Source organism: Ischnura elegans, chromosome 1 (genome assembly GCF_921293095.1).
Source record: "Ischnura elegans chromosome 1, ioIscEleg1.1, whole genome shotgun sequence".
NCBI classification, from domain to species: Eukaryota; Metazoa; Arthropoda; class Insecta; order Odonata; family Coenagrionidae; genus Ischnura; species Ischnura elegans.
In genome coordinates this window covers 63552735-63569970 of record NC_060246.1, presented here as the reverse complement: position 1 = coordinate 63569970, position 17236 = coordinate 63552735, and the positions used below count along the sequence as shown (strand labels likewise).

At 37.8% G+C, this 17236-nt stretch overlaps 3 protein-coding genes across 3 annotated transcripts; 1 reads left to right on the top strand and 2 right to left on the bottom strand.

The window, feature by feature from the left end:
• The first annotated feature begins 267 nt into the window (after nucleotides 1–267).
• On the top strand, nucleotides 268–2041 carry LOC124162058 (histone H3.3A). The gene is made up of 4 exons (XM_046538410.1): nucleotides 268–383; nucleotides 660–802; nucleotides 884–1037; nucleotides 1122–2041. The coding sequence occupies exons 2-4, from the start codon at nucleotides 675–677 to the stop codon at nucleotides 1248–1250; spliced, it is 411 nt and encodes a 136-aa protein (XP_046394366.1). The 5' UTR covers nucleotides 268–383; nucleotides 660–674; the 3' UTR covers nucleotides 1251–2041.
• Nucleotides 2042–2090: 49 nt separating this feature from the next.
• On the bottom strand, nucleotides 2091–2801 carry LOC124162053. The gene is made up of 2 exons (XM_046538397.1): nucleotides 2624–2801; nucleotides 2091–2524 (listed from the first exon to the last, which is right to left on the bottom strand). The coding sequence occupies exons 1-2, from the start codon at nucleotides 2686–2688 to the stop codon at nucleotides 2134–2136; spliced, it is 456 nt and encodes a 151-aa protein (XP_046394353.1). The 5' UTR covers nucleotides 2689–2801; the 3' UTR covers nucleotides 2091–2133.
• Nucleotides 2802–4969: 2168 nt separating this feature from the next.
• LOC124162047 (enoyl-CoA hydratase, mitochondrial) lies at nucleotides 4970–15799 on the bottom strand. The gene is made up of 7 exons (XM_046538384.1): nucleotides 15461–15799; nucleotides 15179–15379; nucleotides 13395–13519; nucleotides 6706–6910; nucleotides 6516–6635; nucleotides 6315–6382; nucleotides 4970–5167 (listed from the first exon to the last, which is right to left on the bottom strand). The coding sequence occupies exons 1-7, from the start codon at nucleotides 15549–15551 to the stop codon at nucleotides 5102–5104; spliced, it is 876 nt and encodes a 291-aa protein (XP_046394340.1). The 5' UTR covers nucleotides 15552–15799; the 3' UTR covers nucleotides 4970–5101.
• Nucleotides 15800–17236: the final 1437 nt, after the last annotated feature.

The window sequence follows — 17236 nt, the reverse complement described above, 5'->3', positions numbered from 1 at the left end:
ACGAATATATTTAGATATAATAAAACATCTACATTTTTCTGTTAGGTTTAAAACGGTAATTTCTCTCAGAACGAGTGAATTTTGGTATTGCATTCACAAAACACAAGCATATTCATTTCAAAAATAACGCTTTTTTCTCAAATAATATGCTCTATATTCCAGCCAATCGAAATCGTGTAAAATCAGCTTGACCAATAGAAACAGCTCTTATTTTGACCAATAGCGTAACATTGAATCTCAATTCTAGTCCAATGAAAGGCGGTTTTATTTTGACCAATCACGAGCCAGCAGATGTTGAAGCTTTGTAATTGTGGTTGTGTTGTGTCAGCGTCAGTAAGGATTCTCTTGTATTAGTAGTATTTTTGGTTGTCAAAAGTATTTTGGTGAGTACCACGTGTATACGTCGGTGTTAAGTAAGATCTGTTGTGTTCTTCTCCGTTATTGCTAAGAATTCATTATTTCCTGTTCTGTTATCGTCTCTTCAGAAGTGGGAGGGTAGCGAGACGTGATCGGACATCTTTGTTTACCATGTAGATAACCCCTTTTTATTTGTAGAATAATGTTATGTTCGTCGGTGGTCCAGAGGCTATGCTTATTTAGTTTTATCTATCAATCTTCGTTGCCGCTGTAGTAATTTATCTCTTTTGTGGTAATTGCAGGACTAGAGAGTAAAGATGGCACGTACGAAGCAGACGGCCCGTAAATCTACAGGAGGTAAAGCTCCTCGTAAACAGCTTGCTACTAAAGCTGCTCGTAAAAGTGCACCGTCGACCGGTGGTGTGAAGAAACCTCATCGTTATCGGTAATGAAATATCTGGTTGATCAATCTTCTGAATTTACCGCCATACAAGTATGCTAAGGTGTGACACCTTTATTTTTTCAGTCCGGGTACCGTCGCCCTCCGAGAAATTCGAAGATACCAGAAGTCTACCGAGTTATTGATCAGAAAATTGCCCTTTCAACGCTTGGTGAGAGAAATTGCACAGGATTTCAAGACGGATCTCAGGTTTCAGAGTGCTGCAATCGGTGCTTTGCAGGTATGTTAACTCTTTATTTGTAATAGGGCATGGTTTGCTGTCAGTGCATTCCAGTTCGTTTATACTGGCATTTCCGTTTTTCAGGAAGCAAGCGAGGCATACCTCGTGGGTCTGTTTGAAGACACTAACTTGTGTGCTATCCACGCAAAGAGAGTGACCATCATGCCTAAAGATATTCAACTGGCTCGGCGAATTCGTGGCGAACGTGCTTAATCTGCAGAAGGAATCCCCAACTTCTGCACTGAAATTCACTCAGCTCATCTAATGAAGTGTATGAATGACTCATACTCATTTTCCATCAATAAGAAACTACTGCCATTTATCATAAATCAGGTTGTTGGGGGCCGTTGTTAAGTCATAGTAGGTCTCAATTTAGACAACTTAACAATGTTTAGTGGAGTTCTTCAATAGTCCTACATTCTTCGGTCGTCATGTAATTCAAAATTTCTGGCTTTGTAAAAACACTAATTGAGTTTTAATTGGCCTCCACTTCTCTTCAAGTACAAGTATATGGGACTTTGTGAACGATTTTGTAATGTGTGTTGTGCTAATGTAGGCGGAGAGGGAGTTTTTCATCTACTTTTGACTTTGTCATCTTTTTTTTATTTTTTTACTAGGACTGCACGAGTATGTAGATGTAGTTGTTGACATTTCATTCCTTTGGGAACAAGCAGGGGTTTGATTGTAGAACCAGCTTGTGTAATTTATTTTAAATGTTTGGCATTACAAAGTCAGTTTGACCTTGGAAATTGGAGTTAGCAAACCCCAACATCATTCTTGGAACCTTTCATCTATTCAGTATTGTCATCGGCGTTAATTTACTGTTTCCGACTTGTATACTTAGTGATGTGTAAGTGTATGCCTTCCTTCACACCTTTGGATTTAACTAAATTATCGGTTGGGATTGCTGTTAGAAATTATACCAATTGGAGCCTGTTCATGATTGTGAATTGGTGTGAGGGGAGGTAAGTTATCTGTAATAATAAATATACCTATATATATTACTAGTGAATTTCATTTACATTACCCACCAATGAAAGATTGCTCGGCCACTTGGTTTGACAGATTTAATTTATTTCAAGTACATATTTGGCAATCATTTGTCAACTTCAATGAGTTCCTCTGCTTCGATTTCTTTGAGCCTGTTCCTTAGATCTGCAGTGTCCAACCCTTGAGACTCATTGTAGCTTAGAGCTATTTCTAGCTGTTTTTTTTCCAGTCCAGGTATTCGTTCAAACAAGGATCTATTAAGTTCTATGTCCAAGTCATTCTCCTCTCGAAACACGCAAAAGTAAAGCATGAACACGGTGATGCTGGATATTACGACGTAAGGCTCGAACCATGGCGCATCCCTTTGTATGTCTCCTCGGGATTTCCTCGCATTCCAAGATGCTGCTTTACTGGCAGAGAACTTGACGGGGGAGTCACTGGCTGCCTTTGAAGGGTTAGTATCGTTAGACAGCGTTCTCCGGACGAATGTAATGGGCCTATTATTGAGGGAAAAAGGGTAAGAAGTTTTATCTACTCACCGAGGAAGTGGCCAATAGTATTATTGCTTGTATTTTCTAGGAGTAGGAGTTACTTACCGTCTTAGCCATTGTGAAAACTTCACTGTCGTAGAATTTGAGATAGGGCGGGATATATATATCATGTCTCAATTCTGATGTAACGTTCCTGCTTGTCATCGATGAGAGCAATGAGCTATGGGTATCACCGCTCGCCCTAGGGAAAAGCGAGTTCTGACTGATGCGCGTCTACATCCGGGTGCTTGGGTAAAAGGTGAAACTCCGCAGAGTTGGTAGTCCTTATTGTTGAGCGCTCTTCGACGACGACATGAAATGTCAATATTTTCAACAATCATGAGGTATCGGCTTTAATGCGACGGAATGAGGGCGTTTCAGTTGATAAATCGTGTCAATTAAGTGTGTAATAATATTAATGATAACTTATTTGGCATGTTGCGATCCTATTCATGGCATCATTAATTTTACTTTTTCTCTTATTACGATGCGTATAAAGTTTTATTCATAGATAATGATGCGATACCAGATTTAGAACATAGCAATGTAAGCACTTGCAGATGCGGGCGCGTGGAGGAAAATCCTTTTTTAAGGAGGAGGCATGTTGATGTTTCTTAGGGTGTGCCGCGTATTCCGTTTGTTGCCCGACGTTTCGTGGCTGGGACTATTTCACTTTTTATTAGGGAATCCCTTGGGTTTCTGCCTCTCGTGTGTAATCTGTGCTCCTAGAGCCTATCCTGTGTATAGGTGAGGGGCCATCCTGAACAAATAACCAACGCGGGCATTTGCTCCCGTATAGTCATCCTTATATCGATTGGCGTTGCTGCCTGTGGATGTTTTCTCGCCGTTTGCTATACTGACGATTTATATTCGCCGCGTAAACAGTTCAGTCATTGGCATTTCATTGCAGCTTACGCGGAAATTTTGTTCACTTATCGTGACTTTAGAGATCTATTCCAATTTGCGCGAATGTATGTGGAGTGGCCATGTGATACTGAAGTGTCAGCGGTTTGTCTGATGTGGGCTGTGTATTGTTAGCTTAGTTTATGATGCAATTGAATGCTTTTAGATAACTTGGGGGACGCCTTTAGGCACCATTTCTTCATTAGAGGCAGTTCGAGCAATAGAGTTGTGCGATTTGCCAAGCGTTCTTCCCTTGTATACTCATAATTGAAGGCCGTAGCCAACACGGTATTCAAGCCAAAAGACTTCAGTGTGCTGTTCTACCGCATTGTGTTACGTGAACTTCTAATGAGACAATTTGTAATAGGGTAATGTGAGTTTCTCCACCAAATTCGAAGGTCTATTCTGAGGTAAATGCTAACATTTGTTAACGGAGCTCGTGACTTCATGCGTCGAGTATACTCCGTTGGTGAAAAACTATGGTAAAGGATGCCGACATTAATATCGTTTAAATTTAAAATTTCTTGACATGTTCTGCGAATATGTCTCTGATGCGTGGCTTACATGGAGCTGGGTTTGCTTCAGAATGTTGGCAAATTTTATTTCCGTTCTTGTCCAATCGCCTTTACGAATCACAAGAAGTCTTGAGTAAACACCCAGTGGTTCGCCCCAAATGGAATTCATTTTCGTGGCACATATTGGTAGGAGGAAATGGATGCATTGCTAAAGCAAGTTGTGGAAGACTTATTAACCGTCCTACCATGGCATGGAAATTAGTTGTAGTTAATTTTGTTTCAATTGATAACTACACTTTAAAAAGAGGAACTTATTGTACTCCCGACACATACAGAGGAGTCCTCTATGTTGCACTGAATGGCTATATATAAGTATGAGAATGGGCATATTTAGGGGAGTGAGTGCTCCAACCCCAACAGCTGTGGAATTTTTCCTGAATGTTAATGCTACGTAACAGCTCAATGTGAGTGCTATGGCATTTCTGAGCACAGTCTCTTAGTCACCTGAGAACTTGTCTTTGATTGGTATGAGCTCAACTGTTTGTTGCAAGTGGCCACTTGTGATCCTAGAGTATTCAAAGACCCCAGCATAGCATTCACTCAACTTTTCCATGCAAGGTGGCTCGACTCATGCTAATGGATTAGTTACCAGACACAGACTGTACAATTTAAAGGGCTTTTGGCCCATAGGATAAAGTAGAAGTGGCGTAGATTTCCTATACAAACTTTAACCTCAGCCATGATCATAGGCGGATCTGGGGGGTAGCGGGGCACATGTCTCCCCCAGACCTTTAAAAATGAGCGAGATTTTAAATACGGTCTCATTATCATTGTGTCCGTTTTGTATTACGATGTATCCTTGTGCCCCCCCAGAACAAAATCCTAAATACGGCCTAGCTTGTCCCCCACCCAGAAGGAAATCCTGGATCCACCCCTGGCCATGATGACTGGTTTTCTTTTCACTTCATTTTATTTACAATTAAAGAGTAATCAGTTGATATGTATATGTTTTATATTATCTGAATTCTTACAATAAGGTAAGGGATATCAAAATAGAGCGATCTGATAGTGCCAATTCTTGAAAACACAGGTATAAAAAGTCCAGGAATCATCATTGATGGTCCACTTAGTTGTCTTTAAAACTTGGAGGTCTCTTCTCGGCAAAAGCAGCCATTCCCTCCTTCTGGTCAGCCTAAAGAAAAATTGAGAAGTACTTCACTAAGGTGATACATGACACCTTATCATATTATTTTGGTAAGTATAACATTTTTGCAGCATGGCTGAGAGGTTTTAAGGCTTTTGCAACTGCATAGAAAAAACACATAATCAATTGTCTTCCACCTATATGAAGTCCATTTTCTATATTAAATAAGAGGATATTCTAGGTTATATTTCTGGGTTCCAACAATGCAACCTTACACCAATTACAAAGTATAGAAACTATGGCATATTCAGCTGTGAGATGGGCCAAATATTTCCGGATCAATGCTACCTTGTTACTTTCTGCTGGAAATACTGGTGGGTTTGGATTTATTCCACATGTGTCATATAGAAACTGGATGATTGTGAGAGATGTTGAGATTAATTTCCTAAGTGAACCGCTCATAACCGAACTAAGGGAGATTTCATAGCAATACATCGACAAATCATTTTCAAAATTTCATACTGCTCCAACTCTGCCAGTGTTGATGTAAATTAGCAGAAAAAATTAACACAAAATTAAAATTAACATTGCTCATTGGCATATGAAAGCGGCCAGTTCAGGAACTAATTGTACTCCAAAATTTTACCCTCATAATGCTCTCATACAACCTGGAATTTTAAAAGCTACATGCACCTTATACCTGCGAAATAATCATATCTGTCCATTATGACCGTGCAAAATATTCGGCTACAAATTTTTCCCCATATTCTCTGATGTAGGCTTCGCCCACTACTAACCTGGAATAGAGTTTACACTCGTCTGGAAATCTGTGTACACAGCCATCATCTTTGGGAATACATTTTGGGTGTCTGCATTTGTAATTCATCAGAAACATTGAGCTAACAGGGTGTTAGGCTAGCCCGTAACACCCTGTCCTTTATAAGTACGTTATTTTAAATACTTCATCATTATTATGGAACCAATGTTATTTCAAAGTGATATACATATTTGAATGTTGGCATTTTCTGCTGTTTAATTAGTGCCTACTTTCTGCTTGTAATGACTTCTAACACTCAGGTTTACAAATACATAAGAGCTCAATTATACGTTGGAATTCATGGGTTTTAGACACTTAAAGAATCATGCAGCAGGGTACTATTAAGTTACTAAGTACATATTACTATGTTATAATTACCGTGGCAAATGTCCCATGAAACATCCTCTTCTCAAAAAGAAGTCCTTGAGCCAATGTTGTTTCATATGCTGAAATAAAGGCAAATATATTCAATTTTCCAGAGAAAACATGGTTAGAGAAAATTAAGAGCATTTCTTAATGTTACATCAATTCATCACAACAGAATTTATCATATATTATCAATTAACAACTTTTAAATACCTGCATTCACAGCTTCTTTGCACATAACTGTAGTGAGTTTTGAGTGGGATGCTATTTTTTCAGCTAGTTTTAAGGCTTCCGTGAGAAGTTGATCGGCAGGCACAACTTTGCTCACCAGTCCTGAAACATGACCTTTCACTATAGAGACTGATAGGATAATAATAGAAACCAATATAGAATGATGTCTCACCCAATTTCTCTGCTTCTTGAGAGGAGATGGGGGTACCAGTCAAGCACATTTCCATTGCTTTAGACTTCCCAACCACTCTGGTGAGCCTCTGGGTACCACCTGCCCCGGGAATTGTGCCAATAGTAATTTCTGGTTGGCCAAATTTTGCTTTGTCACCAGCATAAATAATGTCACACATCATTGCTAACTCACAACCACCACCTAACTGTAAACAGTTAACAGCGAGTACAAATAGAAATAAATACTAATACCTTTGGTTATTTTTACATAAGCAATACAAATAACAGTCTTTGTAACAGAATCAGTAAGCCCTTGTACTTTGGATACCCCTAAAATAGCACTGGATGTAGATGAAAGCATAAGTGCTTGTTATATGCAGACATCCATACTACATCACAGAATTGAGACACTTGATTTAATTGTGCAATAATCACAGTGGGATTCCTGACTTCACCTCACATATGACTAAAGAAATACGTAATATTTCAATGTTGAAAGTTGCCCAATAAATATGACTAACTAAAGAGAAATTTATGGTTTTTTCCACAAAAATATGACATAAAAATTTCTTTCATTATCAGCCATGTCAAGCCATGTATTGTATTTGCAGGAGCAAACGAATCACTATAACAGCTGGATAAAACAGGAGGTGCTGAATGCAAAATATTCAACAAAACATATATTGGAACTGATGCTCTTGGTATAGGCTCTTTTGATACCAGAAGATAAAGAACCACAATGGAGAAATTGCATGCTTTTTATAGACAGTATACTGGTATACTTCTGTAAATACTTAGTACCGTAGTATACTTTTTTCCGCTTAAAGTTCAGTTTATGCACTAGAAAATGAATCCCTGAAGTCTTCAGAGTTTCGCGGGCTAAAAAAATACTGCCCTCACTAATCTTACGCCGTGACGTCATAATTTAGTAGGAGTCCAAGATCCAAGCACGGTAACGTCATAGCTGCAGGTTTGGAAGAGCCACGTTGCATTTAAAGGAGAACATGGTTGAAATAAGGAAAAAATACAAGTGGTGCATTGTACCTCTGTGCAATAAAACCCCGAAAAAATTTTCCTCTGCATTCCCATGGAGAAAATTAGGAGAGAAGCCTCGATGTATGCCATCCATCGGGATGAGAGTTACGGAAAAAAGTATAATAAACGGAATGATAAACCCGTGTGCTATGTGTGCAATTATAACTTTAATATTAATAATATTTCCATATTTCTTCGACTGAATAACTTGAACCTGAGATTTTTCTATACCTCGGCCGCCTTTTAATAATAAAAACTTCGAGATCCAATTTCTCCATGTTTCCGGTGCAACTGCGTCGGTTTGTCGGTGATGACAACAGTTTCGCTGGCACTGCTGCCAGTGTCTTCAGGTCGAAGATTTAATCTACGTAGTCACAAAACTTCGAGATTCTTGTTTCTCAATGGGTACCATGGACTCGAATTATTTATGGCACTTGTTCAATTTCAGTTATGGAAGGACAGAAAATTCCATGATGTTTAAAATCAAGGGAGGAAACATGAAAATAAAGAGCAACATTGTTCCTCACACATTCGACTGCTAGCCAAGTAGACATCGTGTTCTTCTACTGTCGGCGTCAAAATGCGCCGCTGTACTTTGCAGATTTATATCTTGGCTTCAGTGCATGCTATAATAATGAATTATACGTCATTTTACATAAAATTTTATCCCAAGTTCTGATTTAATTTTTTACAAAAAATTTAAAAATGTAGACACACTAGTGCAATAAATGACTCCGCACACCGTAAAATTAGCCATTTTGTCAACTTCATGAACTTTGTTACTCAACATAGGGTTAACTACTACATCTACAGCATTCATCTTCCACAATAATTTACGATCATCAGTGTAGATTAATAAATTGGCTTTTGGGTATTTTTCGAGCTTATATTATGTTATAAATTAATGAAAATATTATAACTTTTTGTCCTATCGTTTACCCTGACAGAAAAAACTGATAGAAAAACTCTTTAATTTATTTGTAATTTTTCAATGATCCATAATCTATAAAAATATTGATATTTATGAATGTTAATGAACTCTATTAATGCCGTGTTGCCAAACAGGGCTGCACCGGGTAAACAAGCAGCTGCTGTGAGAATGTATAGGAGACGCATTATAAAGGAAGTTGTAGATGGAAAAAGAATGGAATCCAGAGGTGGTCTCAAAATATGAATCGTAGCATTCTTTGATTTTATTCTACCTCATTGTTAAATTAAGAAAGAAGAACTTTGTACTTTCACATTAATATTTAATCACGACCATGGTTTCAACGTTAGACGTCATCATCAGGTCTAACGTTGAAACCATGGTCGTGATTAAATATTAATGTGAAAGTACAAAGTTCTTCTTTCTTAATTTAATTATGAATCGCTTTCACATAGTTACGCCTCAAACAATTAATTCTACCTCATTGCTTGCTTTTATCAGAAAATTTTTAATCACCAGAGGAATGCTCTGCAGCCCTTGATTTGGAAACTGTGGAGGAAGAAGCAGAAGACATCTGTGGATCAGCATTTTATTTTGGTAGTCAGGATAAACCAAGGATCCATTAAAGGTTGTCAGACCATCGTATGAAGTAGGACTGATGTACACCACAGGGGAAATGGGGTGTTTGAGGGGAAAGTCAAACCCAATGTTGCCCAAAGAATGTGCAGTTCTATCATATGTTGCTCTTTCCCCAGTTAAAACCAAATAGAAATAGGATTGGGTTGATATTTTCAACACGGATTCCAGTGATATTGAGAGTGCAGGTGAAGGTTATCCCTCTAGGATTTCCGATACAGAATTTTTAAGTGACAACAATTGCAATTACGATGAGCTCATATTGAGAGTAGGTTCCAGATATATCGTGAGAAAAACTCCCAAAATGTATGTGAAGGACTCTGTTTGGAAAATATTCATATTTTAATGTTACTTTAGGAAGGCCTTTATTACAAAAGTAACTTATTAACACCTGAAGACATTGTGTTTATTACATTGATCGAAGAGCGACTGACTGATTCTTTCTGCAGAATAGGAAGTGGCTTTGGGGTTTTTGAGTCACAAGCTGGTAGATTGTGTTGGAAATTCGTGCATTTATCGCTACTAAATTGAAACAAATATTAGCATGGCCTACTCAGATTCCAGTCTTAAAGAGCTTCCTGTCGCCTTTGAGGGAAGGTATTTTTAAGTTGAAAGCATTATTGACTGCTTCAAGGTGGAAAATAAGTTCACCGTAAGACTCTCTATCAAACTGCCAAAAGATTACACATTTCCCATGAGTATACGTTTTCGCCGATAGTACATGCAAGTCTCACTTTGTTATGAACTATGAAACATTTCAGATGCACATCAGCTACCTTTTCATTTCTTGGCATCGACTGGTGCCAACGAAGTCTACAGTTACACTAAAATACCCTGATATCATTATGGAATCAGTAACAGGAAGATTGCTAGGATCAGCCCAAGAATAACCGTATCCCTTCATCTTAACACAATCTATCACTTTCAATGAAGGAGAAATAGATCAAATAATAGCTAAAAGGCAGTCACAATGAATAATTCCGATACGTCTGCACCTCAAGAAATGAATCATAACCACGCCATCGCTTGTATTCAAGTATGCAACCTCTACCATGGCCATGCCTCCTCATACTGAATAATGACATCACTTTTCTACCAGTCAATCATCTGGCATTTTCGATTCACACTTTTATTTGAAAATTCTCGTGAACTTTGATGAATTAAATATCGCAAGCCACGTCATAAAATAATTTTAAAAAACTTTCACAGTGGTATGCAAACCTCTTTATAATGATCTGAAAATTCTAACATTCCCATCACTGTACATACTTAACTGTGCCTCTTTTGTTAAAAATAACCCTGAATACTTTCCAAAAAATAGTTCTCTTCATAATCTCGCAACCAGAACCACCAATGATGTTCACCTCAAAGACTACCCTAGCACTTTCTGCCAAAAAGGACCCTTATTCTTTCTATCAAAAATATACAACAAATTACAGTCTGATATCAAATATCTTCCACCTAAACCATTCAAGAATGCTTCGAAGAAATATTTAATGGAAAACCACTACTATAGCCTGAAGAACTTTATGTTGGGCTCTGAGTAATCTTTGCCCATCAGCCACAAAAATTGTAACTTTTCCTTTAAACTGTAGAAATTGTAAATATTATATCACTTCATTTATTTGTAACTATTGTTTTTTATTTTGACGACTTCCAATGTCACCAGTGATCTCTATGGTCAATGTGATCTGATATGTGATCTCTAGGATCAATAAAAATTATTATTATTATCATATTTTAATATAATTTTGGGGCTCTTGATTATATCCAAAATATATGCAAGTTCCCTATTGCTTTTCCATTTTAATCCTGAGATAAAGCAAGGTATAACTTGCAGATCGCAGATTCCTATCTGTTGGATGTCTTGCACAAAGTTATAAGAATGCTAGTTCTTAGCATATACCCTTCCAAGGAAAAGCCAAACTACTATCGCCGCAAAAAAGGTAGAACGCTGAACTTCAAGCATTTGTATTACATTCTGCTGAATCTCTGTAGGGACGTGTCATATATTGATTTACTCATTGTTTATTATACTACAACAACTCGAGGGTTGCTATTTATGTATCCGGAATTGGCAACAATGCCATTGCTATGTGGCATTGGACATATACATTGCTAAGTTTGACATTTTTGACATCTTACGCACTGTACGGTCTAGAAGTGCGAGCACTATTTCTGTTGTTACGGTAAGTTGAAAATTTCATATCAGTCAAACAATGGCATCAACTCGTGAGAATTTTTTTAAAATGATTTACCACGACTTTTGACGTGGATTATCTCAACTAAGCTGCATCGATCAACTCACTTTGGCTTTTGGCGATTGTTCACCCTCTAAACCACTGAATATCACTGGCTTACAAGGGGAATACATGACCTTCGCATTGCCGATCGAGCTCAAATTTTGCGATTCGGTAGTTTATGGGTACAAATGTAATATGCCGAAGCGAGACGACGCACTTCTCGTAAAATTCCGAGAAAAAAGCAATTAAAAATCGTAAAAAATGAAGGTACGCTATATAAACTATTTTGAACACATTCGGTAAACAAGAGTGCGACAGCCCAGTGGATACGGTGTCCGACTGTGGAAGTGAAGGTAGCGAGATCGATGCATATAGCGTACCTTCATTTTTTACGATTTTTAATTGCTTTTTTCTCGGAATTTTACGAGAAGTGCGTCGTCTCGCTTCGGTATATTACATTTGTACCCATAAACTACCGAATCGCAAAATTTGAGCTCGATCGGCGATGCGAAGGTCATGTATTCCCCTTGTTAGTGAATTCAATAGTGGCCGTTGTCCACTCGAGGACGAATTTAAAGAAGGTCGTCCAAAATTGATTGTACTAGCAGAAAACATCGATGCTGTGCATGAAGTGATGGAGTAAGATCGTCATGTGACAAACCGTGAGATTAAGACATTCTTGGACATTAGCATGACAAGCATACAAAAGATTCTTCATGAACATTTGGACGTGAAAAAAATTGTGCACGTTAGTTTCCACATAATTTGAAAATCACTCAGAAGAAAGTCTCGTGTCGATTGGTGCTAAGAAATGCTCAAAAAATACAATTGTGTTGCATCAAAAGCTAAGCATGACATTTACACAGATGACGAATCTTGGATGTATGTATATGAGCCTGAAAGTAAAGAGCAATTGACTGTATGTGTCTTCCAAGATGAGCCAAACCCAACAAAAGGTTTTCATGCCATAAGCACTTACAAGCGTTAGAAGCAAATGGTCGCCTCCTTTTTTGGGATAAATGGGCATGTAGATACAGTGCCACCAGAGAATTGAAGAATGGTCAATTCTGAACAGTACAAAGCAATTTATTTGTCATAAGTCTTTGAAGATATAAAAAAAACAACCAGCAACGAGGGATCATCCTTCGACGTGACAATACGAGCTCTCACACATCAGTCCAAACAGCTGAATATTTCACTGCTCAAAACATCGAATTGATGGGTTACCCACCATACAGTCATCCATTGATTTCTTTATGCTTCCGTCCGTGAAGAATAAACAACCAACAAAAGGCAGATGGTTGAGGAGGGGTGGATGATTTAGATGAAGATGTTGCTATCGTAAGTACAGACTTAGCTTATGCTTTTGAGGCAATGACATCGTCAGAAGATATATGATAACTAGTGAAATGGGCAAATCGATTTTGATAGAATCTGATCAGTGAACTTCTGGATAGAAATTAGAAAATGGTAGTACGGAACAGGAGCATGTATGGCTGATAAAAAGTATTTGTACAATAACGCACTTTTGTAAGTTTCGTAACTGTAATGTTATTACGACTGCCTTAAGTCTACAAATAATTATCAATCTCTTCAATAAATACATTTATGTAGAACTCTTGGTGTTAATACCAAATGAGAGAGACATTAATACGTCACAAATATTTCATAAACTACGCGTGCCCAAAAAGGTCTTACACGGAAGGCAGTAGGGTAAGGATAAATATGTAAGTACAACTAAGAAGCTAGGTATAAGCAATAGATGTTTGGCACAAAACAATGAAAGCACAAAAAATTGAGTTGATGGCTAATAATTGATATAATCCCTAATATTCAAAAAGGCTTTACCGCATAACCATTTACAGCAGCGATAACTGGCTTACGACACTGACTCACAGCAGACCAATGAGCCAAGAAGTTTTCCTTAATAGTCAGGGAGTAAATGTGGTTTTTCATTTCTTTGATGTCAGCTCCTGTAAAGAGAAGACAAATCTTATTAAACCACATACATTATTGATGATTAGATGTATGAGACATTTGAAGAAGTAAGACATTAATCACACAGTACCAGGGCCACAATGAGTAGTCTGGGGGTTCAATTGCTCTCCGAAATTTTTGGGAGATAGAGAAATGAGTTTACCCTCTCCAAATCAACCCCCTTGCAAATGTCTGACACCCTACCAATGACAATAGTATTGGCATTGGACAGCACAACATAAATATTTCAGCATTTGAAGTTAAGTGTTCAATATCTGTAAATACTGAACATATGGTTTACCCCAACTAAGGCTCGTATTCTTCGTTGACTCTACATAACAAGAGACCCCAACAAGCATTTCTCAGTCGACCCTACATTAGTGGTGGGGGGGTAATTCTGTCGTCAAGTTCTCAGAAATGACGTAGATGATGGCACAACGCCAGTTTTCCACTCTGGTTGTGTAATGAGACCTAACTATGAAATTAAGAAAAGACGTCCGATAATTTTTGGGTGTATTGTTAGGGCAACAGCTCCAGGTATATAATCAATCGGTGTCGTACGCCAGGTCATGTAGGTGCATTAATTATCGCTACAAATACTCTCACATTGAGCCAAAAGTAGAATTATATTGTCTTTAAATTACTTCAAAAGCAGTCTGTACAAGATAGCGATAATTACGGAGCAAATATGATTATTGACGTGAGAACTTAAAATACATCATCAAGGTTCGTCATTCGCTTTTTACCTTCCGTAGTTAAGTTTATTATGCGACAAATAGCAGCATGAAAATATTTTTCTATTGTTGTACGTAAACAATATTGGTTTCTCAAAAGCTTACCAAGCTCGTCTCCCTAAATATCCATCGTAACGAAGATTCTTTGATCAAAGTGATCACCAGATGAAATTTGGCCACCATGTTTTTGAAGGGATAGGGCTAGTTGGGGTACCCTACATTAAGTACGGCCTGTTTAGTTCCAAAACCTGCCATATGTAGGACTTGATGTGGCCTATGTAGGACGAGATAGGTTTATGTAAGTGCTGATGACGTATCCAGGGTCGACAGAGAAAATGGACCTTAGTCAATTCTAATGTCATTAGGCGGAGATGCTTTACTGTTATGAATTTGTATCCATGTTGCTATGATGCTTGTGAATAAACTAGGTTGTTGGTTATGCTCCATTTTTCCAATTAATTAAAAAATATTACCTCACGATGCACCTTATAAAACACTTGCCTTATAAATATATTAAAATTACTTTTGCATACTCGTTCCAGTAACAGCCAAATATTTAGAATCTAATATCGCAATAATAGTTACCTTCGATTGCTATTAATCTCTTACAAGTTCAATTCAATTCTGAATGGGCGTTATGCATGCCTGTGCTGTGACAGGCACTTGACGTCATCAAACACCTAGCTCTTTATGTCCACAAGAACATTACTTCTCCATGATTGCATGACTGATATATATATACTATTTTATAGTCGTTAGTGTAACATGAATTAGAGATCAGAGAACGCCATTCACCTGCGTGATGTAACATAATAATGAGACCCTTCACCTGCGCATTCTTAAAAAATGTTTTCAGGGGTCGTATTGAGATATTCGAAAAAAATAACAGGTTACATAATTTTAGCTGTATACATTACTTACCAGCGGCAAATGCTTTTTCACTCCCAGTCAGGATTACCGCTCCGATTGAGCTGTCAGACTCAAAGTTAGATAAAGCGTCATTTACCTCTCTCATTAAAGCATCACACAGAGCATTCAATGCCTTTGGACGATTTAATGTTATCATTCCAACATTCTGTTTCTCTCCTTTTTTCTCAGTTATAATGTATTCATAGGATTTACCTAACAAAATGGTAATTCATGGAGGATATAATTTCGTTTTCATTGGAAAAATAATTAAAATCAAACGTGCATTTTACATACCTGTGCTCAGGAATTTATAAGAGACACGATTAATAGTTGAGCTACCAATAAGGCGATTGAATTGCCGGCATGCTTGATAAACTACAGACATGGCTTTAGGTTCAAATAAATTCTTGGTATTTGCAATGCGCAGCTTCCCACAAGATGATACAATTATAATATTCGTGCAATTAGCCTTCAGAACACTGCGCGCTATCAATCAATGCACACACTAAATTACAAACGTAAAAACTTGCACATCGGCTATCACAGGAGAAGTCAAGGCTGAATTGACCCAGGATGGGATCGTAGCCAAAGATGAGCGGATGAGCCGATCAGACAATCGTGATCGCTGATAAATTTAATTACTAGTTGCTACAAGTACAATTTGAAGACTGTAGAGGGTAGCACTTCCTTGCATGAAGCCGAACAAATTTGGCGGCGATCGCGGCGATCTTTGGAAGTTGAACAAATGCGCATGCGCGCGTTATCTGACTCGTCTGACATCGAATCAACCATGGAGAATACATCATATGTATGTGTAATGTATTAATAATGGAATCAACTGTAGTGAAAGTCGAGGCCACGAATATGAGCCTTATATACGGACCATGGCCACGAATATTACATTAGCCCATCAGCGGATACAGAAAAAAATCAAGGGGGGCGCAAAAGATATCTCCAGCTACCTTAACTTTTGTAGCGATGACAATTGATTAAGTCAGATACGAAGTTTAAGAAAATCTTATTTTTACTGACAATACGCATTTACAAGACAGTGCCACATGATATAAAAAAGTTGTGGTCCTGCAATATTCGGAAATGCAGGCAGCCCCATAATGGGGGGCACCCCCCCCTCATCATATATGTATCCGCCACTACATTAGCCCCCTATTGGCCAAGGCAATGGGTCATATTCTAAGACCGTGGCAATGGGTTATGCTGTTTTGTTACAAATGCGTAGTATGAACTACGACACCGCATAATTCAGCGCAATCTTGCGATGGGGTTAGCTTATCGGAAGGGAAGACGATTAGATCAGGTCGTAGACCAGTGGCGTAGCAAGGAACTTCGTTCGGGGGGGTTCAAAACCAAGGGGAAAAGTTTTGAAAAACAGGGTATTTAGTAATGGGTTTTCAACTAATTTTAACACTTTTCATAACAAAAAAACTTCATTTGTTAAAAAAATATTTTGTAAATTCATGATTTTTCAATATTTTGTTTTCTTCTTTGAAGGAAAATAACTATGCACGGACCCCCGGTGTACCCCTCTGGCTACGCCACTCATGGTTGTTTGGGGAAATTGGGGAAAACGTATTCATCAGACCCATCATCTCTCATCACGTCTAATATTACACAGTCCCTTAGCTATTGGAATTAAATTGTATAATAATTTATCTGTCGCCCTCGAGTTAGTAAAAGAACTATAAATGTATTCAAATGTAATCTCAAGAACTATCAGTTATTAAATGCTTTCTATAGCTTGGACGAATTCAGTGAAAAATGCATATAGGCATCATTCTTTTGTCTATCTGCTATTAATCTTGTTTAAATCTCCATGTTTGTATCGCCTGATTTCCTTATGTTTGAAAAAATTATGTTTCATTTTGATGTATGTATCATCTTTGTGTTTATATCCATTTACTCTTTTTTCTGACGTATCCCATGTGATTTATGTCTAGTAAATTATATGTATCGTTTTGACGTGCCCTATATTTGATTGTTGCAAATCGTTGGGCAAAGAAAGATATTCTTAACATTATTATGTCAATGAGCGTACTTATTATCATAAAGCCC